This window comes from Gymnoscopelus microlampas (assembly GCF_963454915.1).
Source record: "Gymnoscopelus microlampas genome assembly, chromosome: 3".
In the NCBI taxonomy this organism is placed as follows: Eukaryota; Metazoa; Chordata; class Actinopteri; order Myctophiformes; family Myctophidae; genus Gymnoscopelus; species Gymnoscopelus microlampas.
In genome coordinates this window covers 23,555,213-23,578,823 of record NC_139940.1, presented here as the reverse complement: position 1 = coordinate 23,578,823, position 23,611 = coordinate 23,555,213, and the positions used below count along the sequence as shown (strand labels likewise).

Here is a 23,611-nt window from a genome sequence, read left to right as displayed (position 1 = left end):
CGTCACTTTAATTGATCCAAAATGATAACAGGTCAAGCTGAAACGGGTGATTCATTTGGTAGTGATGGCAGACCGTTTACAACGAGACTCGACCGAAAAAGCGGTGTAAAAACTATGTATGGATTGTCCCTCATGTTATACTCCCTCAATTGTCACATTTCTCTTGTAGCCCACCTTAATTTGATTTAAACTAAAAACAAATAGATTGTTTTGATTATAATTTCCCGTTTCATTTCGAGGTAAAGATTGTTCCAATTTCCATCACAGCACAATGAACACATCCTTGGAGCGATGCATCTCTGTTCTCCAGATAAGTCTGTGCTTGTACTGTATTTAACCATTACAGGTTTATTGGCTATAGAATAAAATAAGTATGAAGCAATCATTCATTTGATCTAGCAAGAGATCGTGTTTATCAGCACCAACCGCGGGCGGCAAATATAGAGAAAGAAAGAGACTTCTGCTGTGTTTGAATTAAGTTTAACTGCATAAAATATTGTATATATAAAATAATTTACATTCCAAATTTGATAGATTCGAATGGATCAAACCCACATGGTGTTTTAAAAGGAATATTCGAAAGTCATGTTTGGCCAATTCTGACAGCTATTATACTGTATGGCATATTGGTCTGATTGGGCTATAATAATGTTTGAAATATATCAAGTAGGAGCTGCAATCACTCTCTGGCAGGAGGAAAACTGCTTTTTTTATGGAATATATGGCCTTTTACAGGTATAACCACTGGTGCATTTGGTCTGATTAATGTTTGAACTATATCTCCCAAGAATGTAACCAAGCCATTCTGATGGAGAAAATACATTCCAGGTACTAGAGGTTCGGGGCGCTATACGTCCCTCACCCTATGTCGCACCGCCATACCGACTAATATGCCCATATATGGAGATCTCTGTATCTGTCAGTCCTTGACCCTTTTATACCCATACTGTATATGGAGATACCCTGATGTCATCAGTATATGCCCATATATGGGGATGTTGATATGCCCGCATATGGAGATCTCTGTATCTCTCAGTCCTTGTCCCTTTTGTGTCCATATATGGAGATGACTGATTTGTTTGGCCTGATGCCATGAAGACACATTGAGGTGACATTGAGCTGCATTGCACTCCTTATATGGTTATGGCTGGGTCGTGGTGACATAAGCGTGATGTCAGAGGTCCGCCCGCCCGCCGGCCGGTCCTCCCTTAAGCCAATTTTATATAGGAGGATAACCAGTGGTATATTGGTCTGATTGGACTCTAATGTTTGAAATATAACCCCCAAGATAAAAACCAAGCCTTTTTTATGCAGAAAATACCAGGTAGGAGCTTCAATCACTTTCTGGCAGAAGGGAAACTGCTTTGTATGGCATATATGGCCTTTTAGGTGCATTGGTCTGATTGGGCTATGTTTTAAATATATCCCCCAAGAATGTAACCAAGCCATTCTGATGCAGAATATTGTATGCCTTCCAGAGACGATCTAAGAGCTGCAATCACTTTCTGGCAGTGGCCTTTTTAGTATTATAAAACACACGCACGCACGCACACGCACGCACGCACACACACGCACACACACACACACACACACGCACACACACACACACACACACACACACACACACACCACACACACACACACACACACACACAAACACACTTCAACATTTTAATATTCAGTTTGGCCAACAGGAAGACACTTCACAATAGCAACAGGATCTGCCTTGTTTTCTGTGAACCTCTTCATCCAACTTATTCACAGATGTATGCACATCATAAATCAACAATGTATATGATTGTTCTACACAAAAGTACATTGTGTGATACATCACTTGCCTGGGACAATGTTATTGCTTGTTGGAAATTTGATTACAATACAACTTCCTCCATGAAAAATGTATTATGCACCATGCATTCTTTATGAGTCCGGTACATGCATGCAAAGAGCATGTTTATGCCTCTTTATTGAGTCATCTTGCCCCTTTGTTTGAGCAATTATGCACTGAAAGGTTTCACTGAGCTTTTTTTTATCTAGTTTTAACAAAATGCTGTGAGCATAGTGCTCAGAAAATATCAGGCCCCAGTTTATATGTTTTCATAAGAACACCCTTTGTCGTGTGTCAGGCATAATCCACAAATGTTTTTTGCAACAACATATGGTTGTTGTTTGGAGTTTCTTTTTACCAAAAATAATGAGCAGGTTCAACCACTGAATCAATATGTCGAGGCTGCTTCACAAATAAAATGTAGTCATGGTCGTGGAATCTTAAAAACAACTAAATAAACAAAGACATTCTCAACACAGTGAGTACAGTAGGATTATCAAAGTGTCTAATTATCCACAAAATTCTTCAAAGAAATGCGTATCTATGCAGCTTTAAAATATGAAGCATTTTGTCACTAACACAAAAATCTATATTCCATTACCAGTAAATTATTTACCTGAGTTCCCTCCTTTGTTTCTGAAACAAAACAATTCTTTCTTGAATACAGTACATGATTGTACAGTAGAACCAAATTAGTTTGACATAATACAGTTTCACAATGTCATGTTCAGGACACGTATATGCATGTAAAACAATAAGTTCTGCTTAAAAATGATTTAAGCACCACTGACAATTGCAACTAGTTTTTCCTGCATTGAAATGTCTTAGTTTTTTTATTTGTTTAATCAACTTCATTTGAATAGTACTTTTTGAAAGAAAGTTGTAAAGTGTTTTACACAACAATATAAAATTATAGCAGAACAAGGCAAGAAGTATAAAATAGAAAAGATAAACAATAAAAAGTCTGTGATGAAATAGAGGAGACAAGTAAATAATACAAAATATCAAATCATAATTTGATTCTACTGTCTGTGTCGGACATGTGAGGACATCGTATGTCTCCAAATTTGGGCAAGGTTTCAGCCCGCCAGAGACCATTGACTTCAATATAAAATGTACATAAATATTTCAAAAAGTAGAAAAAAATTAGGCACTGATCGGACGGTTGCCTGTTAGAAGCCACGCCCAAAAGAATGACTTAATTCTTGCTATTTTCTTCAGCTGGAGAAAACAAAATTGTACTGCAATATACTGTAGAGCAGGGGTATTCAACTAAAATAGGCAAGGGCCAATCTAAGGAAATCTAAGAAATTTGTCACTGGTTGGTTAAACGCTTAATTTATTATGTTATAATTTATCATTTTGTGGTGTGAAGGTACTTCCCCCTTAAAGTGATGCCTGGACTGGAGGTAGCCGTCCAGCCGCCATGTAACAAAACTGCAACTGCTCCATGACTGCTGCCCAATTATGCCTGGCAAGTTATACACACAGAAAAAAAAAGGTTCTTTGGTTCTTTAAAATGGTTCTTTAAAACCCTATATGGTTCTTTGAAGAACCATCACCTGCTAAAGAACCATTTTATATAGCAAATGGTTCTTTAGATTCTTAAATGGTTCTTTAAAACGCTATATGGTTCTTTGAAGAACCATCACCTAATAGAGAACCATTTTATAGAGCAAATGGTTCTCCAGATTCCTCATATGGTTCTCAAGGATTTAAGGAAGGGGGAATTATTTTCCAAACCATTTCATATTACATATTTCATATTTGAAAGGTTCTTATTGGTAGGTGATTTTGCAGCTGTAAATTATAACCTGTATAAAACAATTACAAATTATTATTTTAGTAGACGCTCTTATTTCAGAGTTATTCACAAAAAGCAAGGGTAATACATCAAATGCATTGCATGGAGATTGTAATCTAGTTTTAGGATAGGTAACCCGAGAGTCTATTGTCAGTCTAATCATATATTATATAATAAGGGGGGAAAAAAGCCTTATTTCTGATGTCAAATTCAGCCTTAACCATGCAGCTACACCCAAATATGGAGTGTCTAACCTCAATATGTTCGCATCAGGCGCAAATAGATGTCTGCTCCATATATGGGCACAAAAGGTGCCATGCCCATATATGGAGATATAGGCCTACCCTGCTGAAAAAAAACAGCACAAACCAGCTTATGATGGTTGCTGGTTTTAGCTGGTATTAGCTGGTCTTGGCTGGTCTTGGCTGGTCTTAAGCTGGTTTAGATTGCATACCAGGCTGGACAAGCTGGTCAGGCTGGTCAGGCTGGTTTGCCAGTGTAGTTGGTTAGCTGGCCAGCTGGCTGGCTGGACTGACCAGCAAAGCCAAGCTGGTAGCTGGTCTTTGCTGGTCAAATGGGTGGACTGCCCAGCAAAGACCAACTTACCAGCTAGACTTAGCTGGTCAAATGGCTGGACACTGGACAGACCAGCAAAGACCAGCTTAGCAGCTGGTCAGGTTTGGTTAGATCAGTGGTTCTCAACATGTGGATCGGGACTCCCAGGGGGGTCCCCACATGATTTGGGGGTGGTCCCCAGATGACAGTGAAGTGACAATTTAAGGACCTTTAAGACCTTTTTAATACCTAAAAAAACAAAACACCATTACTCCATCAAAAGTAACAAACTATAATATAAAAATGGTCAAACATTGGCCAAATTGTCTAACAATAATAATAATATAAGAAAACATTTTGAAAATAAAAAGCTCACAACACCTTCCTTGCGAGGCGTTGTGAGCTTGAAGATCTGCTATTTTCACAATAGAGTCAAACTAAACGTAAATGCATCAACTCCTACATTCCAAGTGCTTATCAGGGTGGGGGGTCCCCAGCTCAAATATGATTCTTTTGGGACGTTGCGGCCTGAAAGGGTTGAGAACCACAGGGTTAGATCACTGTTTCCCAAACAGTGGGTCGGGGCCCATTTGTGGGTCATGGACACATCACAAGGAAAGATCCCTTTTTTTGTTTCTTACAAAAATATATTACTATATTATTTCAAAACATTTCCCACCCAAAAATCGAAAATCTTCATCAATAAAAAAAAACAAATAAATACAAAATCTAAGAATCATACATCATACCTGCCATTAGACTGTGAAGTTTTTCTTCTGTTACAATACCCCCCCCCCCCCCCCCCCCCAGTATATACAGTATACAGTAAGCCTATACAGTATATTTTATTTTATTTTATTTTATTTTATTTTATTTTATTTTATTTTGTGACATAGATAATATATTTATTTTATCGCAATTGGCAAATAATATGCTAGTTTGATTCTAAATAACACTTTTTATTGCTATGGTTACCAAAATGAACAGATCTACAGATCTACATCTTGTCGCAATTCGATGCGTTGTGAGCTTGTACATCGATTATTATTTTTTTTTACAGAGAAGTGCATTATGGGCCCTGAGCAGTGTTGCCATATCTGCTTATTATAAGCGACTTTGGGCTTGTTTTTCTGTAAAGTTGCTTGTAAATATTAGTGAAAGATTTCACTTCTTTTTGATAGTAGAAATAGCAGATCTACAAGCTCACAAAATGCATTGCAAATGCGACGCACTGTGAGCTTGTAGATATGAGCTTATAGCTGCAAATGTCGCTTCTTTTGGGCTTAATTGTTCTCACAGACCTGGCTGCTTATTTCTCTCACAAAATCTGGCAACAATGTCTCAGCATGCTCGCCTCGCGACTGCGCGGGGAGAATGAATGTTGTCTCGAGCCTGTAGCTCACTTCAGTAGAAAGTTAGATAAATTGCGTTGCTTTAGATTCATCAAAAATAATTATAAACCGGCTTCAGAGAAGATAAAAGGATGAAGAAGAAGCGGCGGACATTTTAGGTGAGTGTTGACACACAGAAATACTGTTTATGTAGCTTTTTAGCCTACTATTACTGTATTGATAATAAGTGCGTAGGCTGATGTTTTTGAAGTCAATCAAGTCATGACCCAACTCTACACATTGTTTAGTTATTTAAATTGTCTTGATAACGGGATTATGACAATAATTACAATAAACTATAGTGTGAATATACAATATAATTTATAATATAGCCACTGTCTGTACTGCTTGCCAGGCTGTGTGCCGCTCAAAACTAAATTGTGTGTGTGTGTGTGTGTGTGTGTGTGTGTGTGTGTGTGTGTGTGTGTGTGTGTGTGTGTTGCTGCAGTGGCCAAAACGAATGGTTTGCAGGCAGCCCTACTAAATGAGAAAAAGGAACCCAAGAAGAGAGAAAACCATTATGTGTTATGCCCCCCCCCCCCCACAAAGAAGAAAACAGTCTGAAGGTAAAGTGATATTGTTTTGTTAAATATTAAAGTAATCATTGCTTGTTCAGTAACGAAAATGCACTCATATACTCATACTTCGCCGTTCGACGGGTCGCGCATCGAAAATAGCAGATCTACAAGCTCACAACTGGTTGCGGACGCGACGCGTTGTGAGCTTGTAGATCTGCTATTTTCGATGTGGACGCGACGCGTTGTGAGCTTGTTGATCTGCTATTTTTGATGCGCGACCCGTCGAACGGTGAAGTAGACTCATTTACATCGTAAATAGACTAACACACGTTATTGTAGGCTATTATTATACAACCCGTAACCAATGCATGGTGGTTTGAGTTAGACTAGATAAAATAAGGCTGCTGGCTAGCTTGCACAAGTTGCACTGGTGTATTTGTGTGTGTTTTCTTGACATTGGTCACTATTAGTTTTGGGGTAATGAATGACACAGATCCAGTGGTGGAAGAAGTAGTCACATTTTTTTACTTGAGTAAAAGTATCAATACCACAATGTAGAATACTCTTTTACAAGTAAAGGTCTTGTATTCAGAATTTACTTTAGTACAAGTACAGAAGTATTGGCATCAAAAATGTACTTAAAGTACCAAAAGTAAAAGTACTCATTATGCAGACTGTCCCATTTCAAGTTTTCAAAATGTATTAAAATATTTTGAAAATAGTACATCTACAAGCTCACAATGGACGTTTAACAATGAGAACATTTAGGGGAAGTGTAAGGAAATGCGTAATTTCAAAGTCTCTCTTTTTGACAGGTGATGTACTTCAAGGAGGTATGCAACATTCTCAACATCCCTGCCTCCAGCCCTCAGAGAGGGTTTGTTTCATATGATGCCAGTATGGCAACATACACCATGTTTCCAGCTTACAAGGTCCTCTACTTTGGCTTTCTAAGCACAGAAGACCAGGGGCTTTATAGAGAGCCTCTGGAGAACATGTACACCCATTACAAGGTCCAGTTCAGCACCAGCAGCATTCTACACTTTAGCCAACAAGGACCATTACAAGGTCAACCAGAAGGCAAGAGCCAGAATCAGGACCCTACATGAGAACCTCAATCGAAAAGGTGAAGATCCTTATTGATTATGGGGGATGGCTGATTTAATTTGAATGCACTCATAGCTTGGTGAGACTGTCAGACACTAATACATTACTGATTATTTTTTCACAGGCATGACACCGCAAGGCAGAGACCGTAAGAAGAGAGTCTGTAAAAAGATGTGGCACGAGGAGACCACAACACTGCTTCAGCTCAGCCTTTACATGGGTGTACTGGCTCTCCTCAAGGAATACGTCATGGTTTTCCAGGTGGGTGTTAAACATTAATTCCAACTGTTGACTACACTTGTGTATCCAATGGTTGTTTTTCCATTTCATTACATTTTCCATTTTTGTTCTACATATGCAGGGTAACCAAAACCTTGGTTCACAAACTGCATGACAAACAGCTGGAGCTGTTCTTGGCTTTCCTAGCTTGCTTTGTTAAAGCTGAACACATCACCCAAGTGTCACCTAGGACTCTGGTGGAGCTGGTACTGGTGGATGACATGCTGCTGCCTGCCAGGGAGATGTATGTGGGGAAGGAAGCAGACACATTCAGGACCACCAAGCCCAATCATGCAGTAAGTAGCCTCTTCTATTCATTTACATTTGAGACTTGACATTTTCTTTTGCATTGTTTTGGAAAACCTGTATTAATGTCCAGTTTTGTTTAACTGCATTTCAGCTGCTGAAGCCATTCATGCAGAAGGTGAGAACAGCGTACATCACTACTGCTTGCTATATGCAGAAGAAGCTCCCCTTGGCCAGCCAGACACTGAGGGCCCTGTCTGCTCTGGACCCACTAATGAGAGGCCATTCACAGGCAGCCATCCAGCTGAAGAAGTTAGGTGGAATGCTGGGCCACCTCTTACCAGCTGATGGAGACATAAAGAGCTCACACGGTACAACACAGATCTGAGCCTGTCCACATTCACATTGTTAAATATTAAAGTAATCATTGCTTGTTCAGTAACAGGGGGTCTCATACAGGATAAATAAGTGCAATTGGAAGTGATGACACAAAGAAGTGGGCATACAAAATTTGAAACTGAATTGTCATTGTGAATCTATTTATTTATTTATTTGTGATTATATTTATTTAATTTATTTCTACTGTAGTTTTACATCCAAATGTCCTCACTAAATTCTAAAATCAATTTATTGTGTTTTTATTTGTATTTATTTTTCTAAAAAGTTTCTAAAGATTTAAATCTAAATGTCTTAAGTTCATGTTTAATGTTCAAATATGGAGAGATGTGGGCTTATTTATTAATAAATTCAAATGATAAAATCTTGTGTCCATCTTTTCCAGTAAATCTAATATATTTTAATGTGTAATGAAACATTTATTATCCAAAGAACCTTTTTTTTCTGAAGAACCATTATAAAACGGTTCTTTATTGAACCAATTGGATCCTCAAAGAACCACTTTAGAAAAGGTTCTTCAGAGAACCTTTTTTTTACATGGTTCTTTGAGGAACCAGAAACGGTTCCTCAAAGAACCATTTTTTGATGGTTCTTTAATGCACCTTTAATGGTTCCTTATTGAACCATTCGAATAAATGGTTCTTTAAAGAACCTTAGTGTAAAAGGTTCTTTCTGGAACCAAAAATGGTTCTTCTATGGAATCACTCTGAAGAACCATTTTTGGTTCCAGATCGAACCGTTATTTTTCTGTGTGTACAGTACATTGATTTTTTTTGAAACAGTCGTTTATAAAGTACTTGCCATACTCGAGTAAAAGAACAGATATCTTACTTATATATTTTTACTCCAGTAAAAGTTAAATTCACCCCTAAGAAAGTCATTGGGTCAAAGTGTGAAATTAGCTCACACTATGTACTTAAAATAGACAGAAATGTGTTTTTTTGTTTCTCTCTTCGCTTTATAATTAACTGATTATAACTTTTTGAAAATGTTAAATAAAGCAATAAAGAGACTGGATAATTTCTCCCATGGGACAAATTATCCAGGTACTGCGGTACCATTCTTTCAGGTGAATGATCTCACACATCAGTGTGTCTAGCTTCCATTTCCAAGTAGCTTGTGGCTAGATTCCCTACTTTCAGAATGATGTAGCTTTCAAGTAGTTCAGCTACTTTTTCCACCATGTAGCTGGGTAGCTTGACAAAAGCTACATTCCTACATTTTCAAAGGCACATCCACATGAAAGAGCACAATGAGTTTCAGTGCAGTTCGTCCATTACATGCCATCTCCCTCTATTTGTAGATACCTATTTCTGAGTTTTGAGTGGACTCCGATCACTCAATAGCATCCCAGGCTGAATGTCATGATGCTCTAACTCTCAACTAATGGTTCAGAAAGGGTCAAATCTTATAATGAGCATTAGCGAGGACCAATTATATGAAGATAGGCTGAGTGAAGTGGTCCTTTAACATGCCATCTCCATCGATGTGTAGCTATTCCTGAGTTTTGACCATCACACCAAGGAAAGAATTGTCCATCCATTAGTCGTATGTTTCATGCAATCACTCAAGAGCATCCCGGGCTGAATGTCATGATGCTGAGACTCTCAACAGATTGCTCATGAAACACATCATAAGAGCCTGTGCCCTTATCCCCCAGGTACTCAAATATACAAAAAACAAAAACCTTTCCACAAAACCATGGAAACACTTTCACCATGCTTGGCTCCACTACTCTTCTCACCGGTGCACATGAAGGACATATTGAAATACCTAATTCCTATTTTCTCAAATCCAAAATCAAAGCCTGTGCAGTATAAAGGTTTGGCACATAAATTATCCTCTCAAACATCAAACTGCGTAAATAAAGTATGAAGTCACCAAAATAATACTACAATAATACATGGTCCTATAGGACCTATGGCTCCCCACGGGACAGATTTGGTCCGCGGGCACAGTGTGGGTACCCAGGTAACCCCGGTCGGACGCATATTCATGATTGATGGTCGGGATTCAGGTCGGGCTCTGTCATGTTGTTCATATTGAAAAAACTAACCAAAATTGCATTGTCACTGAGAAGGTATAATAACAACTGTAGTGAATGGTGGAGAATGTCAAACTATCAAAAACCACCAGTCAACAGTTGAGTCCATATCATGAAGATGAATAGTCCATGTTGACAATCATCAGTGGTAAGACAGAAATTGTATTAAAGGCTATTAATAACCATACGTGTATAATCTAATAATCTACCGTACTAGCCTATATAAAACAATGCCTTTTCATGACAGCTGATTACACAGCCACACATGTGTAATCAGGGTAGAGTCTGAAGAGCTCACATGCTCATCAGTGAATGATAAAATTGTGGCAAAAGTGCCACGCTATTATTGAGTCTTGTTGAACTCCTCCCATGAGAACAGACCAAGAACTCTGCTCATAAGATGGCTGACCATATCTAGACATTATCAAGGTTGGTATTCACTCTAGACAACTACCGGTAGTTTTGGTCCATACGGTCGAGCTTCGTTCTACACAGTCTCACCCAACCTCACTCAAGTACAATACTGTATATGCTTGCAAGCTAGATAGTATTACAAAGTATTACATATTATCAGTGAATATTCCACACAAAGACTGGTACATGTTTATCGACAGCAGTTTCCCATCACATCTGTATCCATTGAACGTCCAGACTTGTCAGTGTCCGGAGCTTGCCTGTAGCTCTCCGTCAGATCAAACCAAGAAACACTAACACAGAGTGGACAAGTAGCCTACTCTGTTCAAATAATTTAATATGTTTTACTGCTGATAAGAAACAATGAGCCTGAATTAACAACGCATTCTAACTACTTCTCATTGTTGGCACCGTAAAGTATTATGTATCTTTATACTGTCGTCACAGTGTTGCTTTATGGGGGTATCAATACATGTAATTAGCAAAGTGGTCCCATAATGTGAGAGCAAGCTCTGCACTGGCACTGTCGCAATGAAGAAGGGATGGGGTGATAAGGGATAGAATTATTCAACTGAAACGTTTGACCTTGTGACATCAAAAGAACAACGGTTTACACAATGTACAGAAAAAAAAAAGTTTTACTCTACTGTATATAGAAATCAGTTAAAAGTGAAGAAACTGAAAATTCATCCTGTTCCAGTACAACCTAACTCTATTACAAAAACATTCTGAGACATGAGCTGCATATACTTTCACAAACCAGTTGTAAGAAGGTTATGTATTTTGTGAGCCGAGGCATAGGTAGGCTGTTTGGCTTTTCTAATCGTATATCTCCGTATATCTCCAACTACCAACCAGAATCTATAGAGGAAGTAAACATTTCAGACCCTTCCAGAGAAGGATAAGATTATCTTAAATACATGACTTTAGACAAGTTTCATTCTTGACAAGCCATGTACATGTCAATACTAGCCAATTACATGGGGTTAAACATGGTAATTTCCCTCAATGACGTCCACTTGAGCGAGAATAAGCCCACTCACCACCTCCTCTACTGCTCTCGGATCCACTACAATTCATCACTGCCAACTTGACTCATAGGAAGACCCAGAGTGCCTTTCTGCCCCACCCTGGCACCCCATCACCACCGTCATGTTAAGGGAATTCACCTGGGGGGAGGGTATCGGCAACGAGATTTGGTGTAGAGGGAAAAAAAGAGTGGACCAAGTAGAGCCCTGGGGGACCCCGGGCAACAAAGTATATAGGGTTTAAGTGGTTAAGGGGAACTTGGCCGATATTTACAGGGAAACTTTGACGATTTTTAACCTAAATCCTGTTGATCTGCATGAGGCGATCATTCCATACACCCAATTACGCAAAACAACACGTTTGACATCATCATTTTGCAATGACAACATTTTGTGGAAAAATAAACACCCAGACTATTTACTGTATTATGATCAGAATAGTGGGATTTAGGTTAAAAACCGACAAGGTTTTCCTTTAACATGAATCCTATCATCTCATTGTGAGGAGTGGAGCTTGTACTGGAAGCCTATTTCAGTCAGACAAGTCTTGGATTGAATAAATATATTTATTGAGCATAAATATATTTTTTTATTATATTTATAGCATATTTGGCGTCACGACTCTGTCTCATTTCATTCATTCCCTGTAAGCATGAAATTTTTATAATAAATGATTTGCCAATTATTATTTTTTTACAGGGAATGAAATAGACCCATAAGGGAATCATATAGAAACAGAACCCACAGGTGGATGCTGGGGTGGTGGTGGGAGCACAAAAAACTTCATAGAGCAGAGCACAAGCAGCAGTAGAGCACCAGCATAGCAGAGCAGCAAGATGGCAGAGCAGCAGCAAAAAGAATGAGCAGTGAGCAGTGAGGTTTAAATAGCCCCGCCCCAATCAGATGGAGTGAGCATGTGACTGATTAGGGATTGGCACTCCTTTGACTTGTCTGCCTAAAGTAGCTCCGCAAGCTTCGCATCATGTAAAACGAATTGAAACACATCATTTTACATGGGCTGGTGTTGATTCTCCAGCACGTCCTCCTCACAAGAGAACTACAGCATTGACATTCAATTCCGACCAATTTTCCTTCAGCATTACTAAAGTGAGAATATTAACTCATTCTCTGCCAATGACGTCTTTTGACGGCTGTAAATCGAGTGCCCACAGCGCCAATGACGTCTTTTGACGTCTCTCTCAAAAACAAAATATATATATATATTATTTTCTTTTTTCCCACAGAACCAGGAGATAACGCGATCCAAAGATGTAGGCTCCATTCACTTCCTGGTTAAAGTATTTGGGAAATATTCGGAATCTCGGCTCCTGTGTTTTACTATGTATTTTTGGGCGAAACATGCTATTTTCAACTGGGTATAACAAGCGAACGGGAATCGCGATGACATTTTTTTTTTCTTCATGGAAGCGAAACCCTCCATGATTAGGAATCATGGGATCGAACATACTGGAGATAAATATTCTGTGACTAATTGAAAAGGCAAGAAAATTGCAAAATCGCTGGCAGTGTGGGCTTTTTGGGCTATTTAGTGAATGGCAGTGCATGAGTTACAGTAAGAGCCTTGGGGTTCTCCTGTTATCAATTTAAAGATTGTGGATCACCCTTGGGTGTTGTGTGTGTGTATTTTGTATTCTAATTATTATTATTTCTGTTAGCGCAGCAATCAATGTCTTTCAATTTGATTTGTAAATTATAAGCCAGATGGATGTAAAAAGACATGGCAACAGCAGTCTAAAGGTCCTACTTTTTGCGTCGCTCCTGGTGTTTAACAACCTTCACAGGCAAATTGCACAGAACGTGAAAGAAAAAAATAATAATACATTTTTTTCTTCCCCCATGTTAGTCACTCCACAGCCAGGGGTACAGAGGGTGTTGGAGTGCGATAGATCTGATGGGGGGAGGAGGGTGCTTTTGCCAGCCTGGCATGGTGAGTTGAGCGATGCTCCAGGCTGGCCGGCCCATATGTCAGTATTGCTTCCTCAGGCCCAGCTGTGAGGAGAAGGGGAATATGGTGGGAGGGAGAGAGGGAGAGGGAGGGAGAGAGAGAGAGAGAGAGAGAATGTGTGTGTGTGTGAGAGAGAGAGAGAGAGAGAGAGAGAGAGAGAGAGAGAGAGAGAGAGAGAATGTGTGTGTGTGTGTGTGTGTGTGTGTGTGTGTGTGTGTGTGTGTGTGTGTGTGTGTGTGTGTGTGTGTGTGTGTGTGTGTGTGTGTGTGTGTGTGTGTGTGTGTGTGTGTGTGTGTGTGTGTGTGTGTGTGTGTGTGTGTGTGTGTGTGTGTGAAAAGCGACAGGTGTGTAATCCATTTTATCTTAACAGGGTGATGATCAAACACCGGCTGGGTCCCTAACTCTGCATCTGACAACACACATGTGCACACAGAACTCTGACACGTGCACAAGCACACACTCACGCAACAACACAAATCACCCTCATTCACGCTACACACTGCTCTATCATGCCCGTAGAGTACACACAAAAACACGCACACAACATACGCGCGCACACGTACGCACACACACACACACACACACACACACACACACACACACACACACACACACACACACACACACACACACACACACACACACACACACACACACACACACACACACACACACACACACACACACACACACACACACACACACACAGTGGACCCATCATCATAACAGACAGTCTTGCCGGCCAACAACATGATTTGCCCTTCAGTAGCACCATATCACCTTCTGAAAGACAGATGTTCCTTCTCCACTGGACCTTGGGCTCTGGTCACAGCAAATTGTCACAATAAACACAAAATGCCCAACTGGCTTTAACAGAGCAGCTGACATTTTTAGTAGAGAGACAGGAAACCGAGAGGGGAGACATGCAAGACATGACGGGCGTTGGATTCAAACTCGTGACTAACAAGTAGCATGTGGTCTGTCTGTGCACTAACTGGCTGAGCCACCAGTGGTGGAAGAAGTACTCACATTGTGTACTGAAGTAAAAGTACCAATACCACAATGTAGAAATAATTCTACATTTTACAAATAAAAGTCCGGTATTCACAATTGACTTTAGTAAAACTACAAAAGTATTCGCATTAAAATATACTTAAGTAATGAAAGTAAAAGTACTCATTATGCAGAATGTCCCATTTCACAAGTTTCCAAATGCATAAAAACTAGAGGTTCGGGCCGCTGTGCGGCCCTCCCGTCTAGCCGCTGCGCGGGCCTCCCGTCTAGTAGCCTGGGCCCACATCGGAGACAGAGACAGAGCGTGTTGACGTTCATTGCAACACCGGTGTTTGTTTCAACACGCAAACCGAAAGCGAAACCTCACTGCAACATGCAAACCGAAAGCAAAGCGAGGCCTAACTTGTAGGAGACCCAGACAGACAAACAGCTTGGAGACGCAGTCAGCCACGCAAGCTCACAACGTGTCGCAAGCTTGTAGATCGTCTATTTTCAAATAGCCTAAAGTAAACATAGGGCTGAAGTGGTTAATGTATGTTTTGTAATAATAATTAAAAGTAACTCGTAAATAAAGTTTTCAAATAATGTAGTGGAGTAAAAAGTATAATATTTGCCTCTGAGATGTACAGTAGTGGAGTAGAAGTGAAAGTAAAAAAAATCCTCAAAAAGGCTTGAGTTAAATGTACTTGTGTTACTTTACACCACTGTGAGCCACCAGGAACCCCCCCGGGATTGCAGTGTTTTAAGTAATGTGCATTACTGTGCATTCATTCTGTACAGTGCAGAGCAGGGAACTTCAACATTGTTTCAGGCCAAAGACCCCTTAGCTGAGAGAAAGATGAAGCAGGGACCCCAACTACATATTGTATAAAATTGTGTTGCAGATTTAACTTTTTAATACATTTGATAGATTTTGTTTTGTTTTGTTGTTTATTTGTTTTACACGTGATCTTTTCTATTAATATGTGTGATTCATGTTAATGTGTATTTTCAGACATTTAACCACTTAAACACTCCATACTTAGTTTGGTTCCGTACTTGGTCTGCTCTTTTTTCCCTCTACACCAAACCTCTTTGCCGAAAATAGCCTACACAACGCCTCTCAACGTGAGGATTTGTGAGCTTGTAGATCTGCTATTTATTTTGGATAATGTTCCCCTCGGAATAGGGATGCTGGGGTTGTAGTGGTTAATGCAAAACAAATAAAAAGTTCCTATCACACAAAGATTTGGCGGTCCCCCTGTAGTAACTCTGAGGACCCCCTAGGGGTCCCAGACCCCCTGTTGAAAACCCCTGGTGTAGAGAATAGATATATGTAGATATCCTGAGATAAACAGCAGAAATGTTAGAAACTCTGGAAAGTGTTGACCGGAGTGTGTAGTCATCTGTGGGAATTGTGCAGGCAACATGTCCAGGATAAAGTCTCAATTAGTTCAGGGGTCTGAACCTAATTTTCAGATAAAGTCTCAATTAGTTCAGGGGTCTGAACCTAATTTTCAGATACTGAAAAGCTAGGTGGTTGAGAACTGACAATTAATGCATCTGCTTATACTATTGATTACTTGAAATGCTAGTGATCTAATAATTAAAACAGTAGCCTATTATTTGGTGCACAAATTGGATTTTTCTGTGGATCACAGCTCCAGCTACAGTAAATGCCTTATAACATATTTTTGTAGACTTAAGGCCCTTAGGAAAAGGCTTTTCCTTTCCAAACCTCCCATGTGTGCATTTACCACCGAGCCTGGCTCAGCAACCCACAATGCTTTCTAATAAAAATGATAAATGGCAGGGATTGCTTTTAAGGTCATCTCGATCTGGCAATTGCTCCTTGTAAGCTGGCAGGAGACAAATTAGGGCTACTTTCTCTCAGAGCCTCTAAGGGATTAGAGGAAGAAGTTTGTACACTATCTGGCTGAATAGGCAAATTAATCAAATTGTTAAGATAAAAGCCATTTAATCCCTTATATGTGCATAATGACCTTTTGAGAGATGGTGAATTTGAGTGGCATGTAATGGAAATCAAATGCCAAGAATGTGGTGGCTAGCTCAAGTGCCTTCTTTTAAATAGCCTCTGGGGGCTTGGTTAGCCATCTTACTACAGTAACAGCATTGTTTTACTCATGACTGTTTACACCCACACAGCTTCCAGTACATAATTTATCCCCCACCCCACTCCCCTTTTTTGTTACATGGTTCCTGTGGGTCATGCATAGAATGCAAAACACTCATAATCCACACTTTGTGGATTAGCTAGTGACAACAGTAGCCACAAGCTAAACCTAGCACGGTCCCTTTCCTGGCTTACTTGCTTACTGTCTCACCTGTATCAATCCTGCATTGCCAAGGAAGGCAATATTATAGCCAGGGAGGTATATACATATAGCCAATTGCACTCTTTACTTTGAAAACGGACATAAATATGGTACATTTGTATTAGAGCAGATTCTGATGTGGTTATGGCTGTGATAATAGGCTAACCAAATATTGTATCATTTTGGTTTCTTGCATAACATTGGCACAGCTGGGAGAGGAGCTTGGGCACATGACTTGGGGGACAGGGCACTGGTGCTTGTCGGTGGTAGAATGCAGAACTCTGTCACCTGAGATCAATGTGAGGGGAGAGAAGGAGCAAGAGAGGATGGCAGGTGGCCATCACTGCTAGCCCGCTAGCTCCCCCTACAGGCCACGAGCACAGAAGACAGGACATCCCACAGGCAAGTGAAGCACTGCAATTGACAGAGAGTGAACTAAGTATAGAATCTGAATAGGCTACTGAAGGTTGTGAACTTGAGATCTTGGTCTCTATGGCTCGAGGGATGTGTAAGGCCAAACACTGCAAGCCTCGATGAGGCCACTGTGCAACCTTCAAATTGAAAATCAGTTATTTTCAGCAAGTGAAGTATAAATGACTAAGGTCATGCTACACAAATAGTTATAGTACTTTATGTACTTTATGTATGGTCTACTATCCATCCATAGTATAGTCTGCCTTCCACTGTATGATCCCAATGAACTCTGCACAGTGCCACTGCACCACCATAAAAGAAGCAGCTCACTGAGTGAAGCCTGGTAGAAATAGTCGAGGCATGCTGTCAAAACACATATTTCCACAGAGATACACAATAGGCCAACAGTGTGGCGACGGTTCCCAAAGTCAGTTCCTTAGGAAGGCGCTCCTATGGAGGATCTTTTGACAGGCATCATTCACAAAACGGAAAGTGAGCTGTGTCTGAATGGAGCTGTGAGGAGGACAGAGCCAGATGGCCTGTTGGAGAGAGCCAAACACTCCTGCCATTCACCCCAAAGAGAGAGAGAGAGAGGTGGGAGGAAGAGAGGAAGGGAGGGGTAGAGATGGAGAGATAAGGAGAGAGAAATGTGGGGGATGGGGAGGTACACAGGAAAACGGAAAATGGGAAAACAACGGGACAGAGCAGTATAGATATGAGAGGATGGAGAGAGAGAAATAAGGAAAAGGAGCGAGCAAGAAGAAAGAGACAGAGCCTGCATAGACAGAGAAAGATACGAGCGGGAGGGTGGAATGGGTGACAGAGAAGATGCAGAGATGGATGCTGAGCAGAGGGGAAGAGAAAGAAGGTGTGGAGCGATGAGAGGAGTAAAGAAGGCAAATACGGAGAGAAATAGGGAGCGAGAAGTACGGGTGAAGGTAAAGTGTGAGATGGAAGACAGAGCCGTGGTTGGGAGAGGGAGGGACTGGAGTGGAGGACAGTACCTACAGTCTGAACAGGCAATCAGAGAGGTGAGAGTGGCAGATTTAGTGGATTTATATGGAATCATAAGTGAGGCAGGGATGGGCACTGAGGAAAAGAGTGAACATCTGATCCATCTTATCTCAGCTATGGCAATATGTGATTCCTTCTTTTTTAGGGGGGGGGGGGCGCACTACATTAATCAGAAATGAGCAGGAATAGAACTAAAGTAAGGGGGGAGAGAGGGAGACAAAGTGAATCTCCACTGTATAAGGTGAATGACAGGCATGAATATGTAACGCTGCTTGTTGTAGCCGGGGTGACAGCTATTCAGCACGTCAAGCCTGCCTCCTGCCCATTCACAGCTGCTGCCTTATTGTCACAATTAGACAGGGATAGGCCTTTGATTAATTGACCTGGGCCCTCCGCTCAATCCCTCCAGAGAAGAAGTGTCGTCTTATCAGGATCGCGAAGCTCTCTATTCCTCAGAGTGATGACAATTAGAGATACTATTGGCAGCCAAGCACTCACACTACTGTAAAAATCGCCACCTGGCTGCTATTAAGATTGACTGCTTTTTATCAGCCAGCACATAAAGAAAATTGAGAACTGTAACATTAACATGCGCATTTTGGGATTATTATGTGCATTATACATGCGCTGTTCAGAGTGGAGATGTGACCTCAGTAGCATTTATAGGGTTCAAGTCTATTTATTGCAGTGTTATTAATCCCTGGCCTTATGCTTATGCTGTGAAATTTCTCGTACATAAAATGCTTGCAGAAAAGATGAGGAACACTACCCTCTCCTGGTCTACAAACAGAGATGGAGAACCAAAGCTGTTTGTAAGAGATGGTAGAAAATTCAGCTTTTGCTGTAACACCAATAAACAGTGTTGCTGTAACACATTACATAATCAACCCATTACGTAATAATATTACTTTCAAGTACTATAATGCAATTCTTAAAAGAAAAAACAGTATTACTACAGTTACTATGTCAAATCACATTACTTTCAGGAAGTGTGTTATTCATAGTTTTTAAGCTTTGAATGGGTTCATAATGCACAGTAATGGCAATGCAGTTTGTCAACCAATCGCTTTTATTTGACTTTTATTTGATTAATCAAAAATATATACCCTGTGCCAACAGAGGGCACTGCTGCTTCTGAGTTGTTTGTATTTAATCATGACTTTTACATTTAGGCTGCTATAAAAGCCTTTTAATACCAATAAGTAATAACCTTATTTTGTCATTCTATTCCATTTAACCTACCCTCTTCAATTCAATACTGTGTCTAATCTAATTTACTTTTGCACTTCTTTTGAGGATGTTTTGTGAAAGTAACACAAAAGAAACACATTATTTGGTACAGAAATTCATACAAAAGTAACATATTACTTTAATAAAGTGACAGTAATAAGGTAGAAAGAATTAGCGAGCAACAGAGGAAGAAAGAGATAGAGCCTGCATAGACAGAGAAAGAGAAAGATACGAGCGGGAGGGTGGAATGGGTGAGAGAGAAGATGCAGAGATGGATGCTGAGCAGAGGGGAAGAGAAAGAAGGTGTGGAGCGATGGACAGAGAGGAGGTAAAGAAGGCAAATACGGAGAGAAAAAGGGAGCGAGAAGTACGGGTGAAGGTAAAGTGTGAGATGGAAGAGTCGTGGTTGGGAGAGGGAGGGACTGGAGTGGAGGACAGTACCTACAGTCTGAACAGGCAATCAGAGAGGTGAGAGTGGCAGATTTAGTGGATTTATATGGAATCATAAGTGAGGCAGGAATGGGCACTGAGGAAAAGAGATAACCTCTGATCCATCTTATCTCAGCTATATGGGAATATGTGATTCATTCTTTTTTAGGGGGGGGGGGGGGAGTTAAGTTTAAGTTTTAAAGTAATAGGTAATATGTCATATATTATATTTTAAAGTAACTTCCCCAACAATAAACACTAATGGAAACAAATCTGTAATGCTCACACCTTCCTCATCATCTATAGTGTTGAGTTGTAGCTGTATAGGAAAGCTACCAGGTGTGAATGTGTAAACAGTGGATTATTCTATAATGGAGAAAAACTGAAAACTACGCGAAAAGGATAATCAAAGAATTACTCTGAGTTGAGGTAACAAGGAGATCAGATTTGATAACAACCTGTGACAAGGCCAAACATTTGAAAACAGCAGACCTGCTGTTTTTGTCAAGGTGTATTCAATCTAGTGTCTGTTGTACATGAAATGAGGTACATGAAATGATAGTGTTGAGTTCTGTGACTGTCTATCTGTGTCAACAAAGCAGACACAAAAACTGGTGACCAGTTGGAACTGTAGAAATCGGTGACCACTCATTGGTTTCAACCACTTACGGTCACCAAAATTTAATAGGTCACCATTTTTGGTGTGGCAGCCGCAGGACGACAAAGCTTACCTTGCGTTACCACTTCATTTATTAGGAAAATGAATGCAATAAATGATTAAATCGTCCCAAGCCTAGTCCAGGGTCCTTGCTACCTCTTCTAGTGTACAGTAGCTGAATATGTCCACAATGGTCTAGTAAACACACCACTGAAGCGGCTAGCTTTAGCTAACTAGGCTAACAGCAGAGAACCGTGTACGCATGCTTTACTTTGAGTATTGAACTACGGTTATTTTATTTTGCCTAACTGAACTATACATGTATGCTTTGGATACTTGAGCTGTGGGTATTTTATTTTGCCAAAAACTATGGAAGGTCCTCTGAACTTATGGAGGGCAGCTTCAACCTGGTTTTGGCACTTTCTCCATTTATAACCCGTACATCTACATAAACGTTCATATTTCAAATATAAAGTGCTGACCCCATGGCCACGGATGTTACAATTTACATTTGGTGGGTCTAAGTACCCATATCTTCCATATTGTTCAATAAAAAGCATTTTAATCCAATCGTGGTCATGTTCTGCAAATCTTCTCCATATACTTTCAATTACGTGACCCTATCGGTTGGGAGGTTCATTGCACTCTGATACATTATAACTCTATGAGAAAATGGCCACCGATTGGATTAAAATGCTTTTTATTGAACAAAACGGAAGATTTGGGTACTTAGACCCGCACATGTAAATTGTAACATCTGTGGCCATGGGGTAAGCACTTTATATTTAAAATATGAACATTTATATAGGAGAGATGAATGTAGAAAGTGCCAAAACCAGGTTAAAGTTCCGTCCATCCATCCATAGTTGAACTATGGATGGTCTTCCATTTTGTAGAACTCTCTCTCTCCTTTTTTCGTTCCCTCTTCTACCTATTTGCACTCACTCTCACTGAACGGTAGAACTGTGAATGGATTGTATATGTGGGACCTGTTGACATGGGTCCTATTGCCCCTAACTGAACTATGCATGCATGCTTTGGATACTTGAGCTACGGGTATTGTAGTTTCTCTTTCTCTTGCCCTGCAAAACTTTCTCTTGCCCTGCAAAACGGAATTTTTATTTATTAATTTTTTTGTATTAATCTTAGTGTTACTTTTTTGTATATTTTGTTGGATATATACTGTATACAGAGATGAAGGGGAAAAAAACTAAAAGATATGTATAAATGTACTTAAACTATGTACTTCAACTTTTCCAGAAAAAAAACCTTAACCTGGAACACAGACGTGAAGGAGTGTCGATTTGTCTCGCTCCGTACCTACGGTCCCTTGGGGGCGAGACAATAACAAAGGGTTTAGACCACAAAATATTATGAAGAGTCAGAAGGATTTAACTATTGTCCTGTTACTCCCTGAAAGTGAGCCTGAGTCGACAGCATTTCAGGAACGCTCTGGGCAAGTCTGACCATGTAAGATATAATAATTTGTCATTTGTAACATAATGTAATTGGTCAAAATGTAAGAAAATCTATCTCTGAATGGAAAATATAATATTGTTGCTGTCGGGCAGAAACAAGCATTTTTTCGTGTTTGCATTTTTTTCCATAAATCAGTGCTATTGAACACCCTTTACGTCTGTGTGTTGATTAAAAACATATTTAACCTATGAAAAGTATTAAAAAGCGCTTCTGACAAAACCAGCTAACTCCATTGGATCCTCAAACTTTCTGCTAAACCAGCTAAGTTCACCAAAAGGGGTGGAGTTAGCTGGTTATGCTGACTCCAGGCTCCACACCCTTTTGACCTCCAACCTCATTGTGAGCTTGGAGGTCCAGTACTTATCAATGATGAACAAAACCTCCTAACTCCACTGTTTTGTTTTGTTTTTGTAATTTCCTGAAATATATATATAATAAGTGACTGCAATAAATCTAAGTTATAAATCTTAATTGGGTTATAGCCTACATTATATATTTGATTTGATTATTGAAATATATATACAGTGAGTGGTTATTATATTACTAAGGGAGTGAACTTTTCCAGTTGATAAAGTAATGATAATTTATAACAGTGTTAAAATGTTCAATGTCTGTTTTGCAAAATGCCGTTTTACCTCTTAAACCCCTATACTTTGTTGACTGGGATCCCCCAGGGGTCTACAATTGGTCTTCTCCTTTTTTCCCTTTACACCTAAACTCTGTAGTGAAAATAGGTGATATGCTATTTTCACTGAATGTTTGTCCCAGAAAAGGGACAATAGGTTTCATGTTAAGGAAGGAACGTGTGGAGAATGCTGAACTGTTGAAAAACAACTACAACTCCAGACACCTTAGCTACAGTATAGGCTGATAACAAAATAATATGAATGTAATCCATTCTTTGAGTCTCCATAAGTAACTCAGACGCCTAGCTTGTTGTTACTGTGTCATAAATGACTTGAATATAACCGATTTGTCTCCAGAGATGCCTAACATCCTGTATGTGAGAGATGGGCAAGTTGGTTGGATATCTGACATGACTCTAAGAACTGACTCAGCTAAGATTTCTAGCCTGGAATCCAGACTGATTCGCTACGTTCGGCACTACTCAGTCTGGCCAGGGTCCTATTTCCAAGGTGCGGGACGGGCACAAAGGAGCCACGGCTTCAGATTGGTCTGTGGGGGGGGGGACCAGTAGCTTCCAATGTAAAACTCTAGTCACTTCCTGACTTGCCTACGTAATTGGTGACGTTTGGAAATACGAGTCAAACAGGACCCTGGCCAGACTGAGTAGCGAAGTGAGAAAAAAAAATCAGCCGAACGGAGCGAATCAGTCTGGATCCCAGGCTATAAGATTTCTTTCTTTCTAGGCTGGAATTGGCCCATTAAAGACTAATCGTCAAATGACCCTTTTGACAAGTATCACTCAAGATAAATGAGGTATTTACAACACATTTACAAAGAAAAAAGTTGACACTTGTC

The 23,611-nt window shown here is 40.0% G+C and overlaps 2 protein-coding genes across 2 annotated transcripts in view; one reads left to right on the top strand and one right to left on the bottom strand.

Annotated features, from left to right (window-relative positions):
• The window catches only part of syngap1b (synaptic Ras GTPase activating protein 1b), a 161,972-nt gene that overhangs the window by 92,655 nt on the left and 45,706 nt on the right, over positions 1-23,611 (bottom strand). The window lies entirely within an intron of this gene.
• Positions 7,352-8,331, top strand: LOC311042214 (uncharacterized protein). The gene is made up of 3 exons (XM_084052809.1): positions 7,352-7,464; positions 7,565-7,778; positions 7,883-8,331. Exons 2-3 carry the CDS (start codon positions 7,704-7,706, stop codon positions 8,114-8,116), a joined length of 309 nt encoding a protein of 102 aa, XP_083908935.1. The 5' UTR covers positions 7,352-7,464; positions 7,565-7,703; the 3' UTR covers positions 8,117-8,331.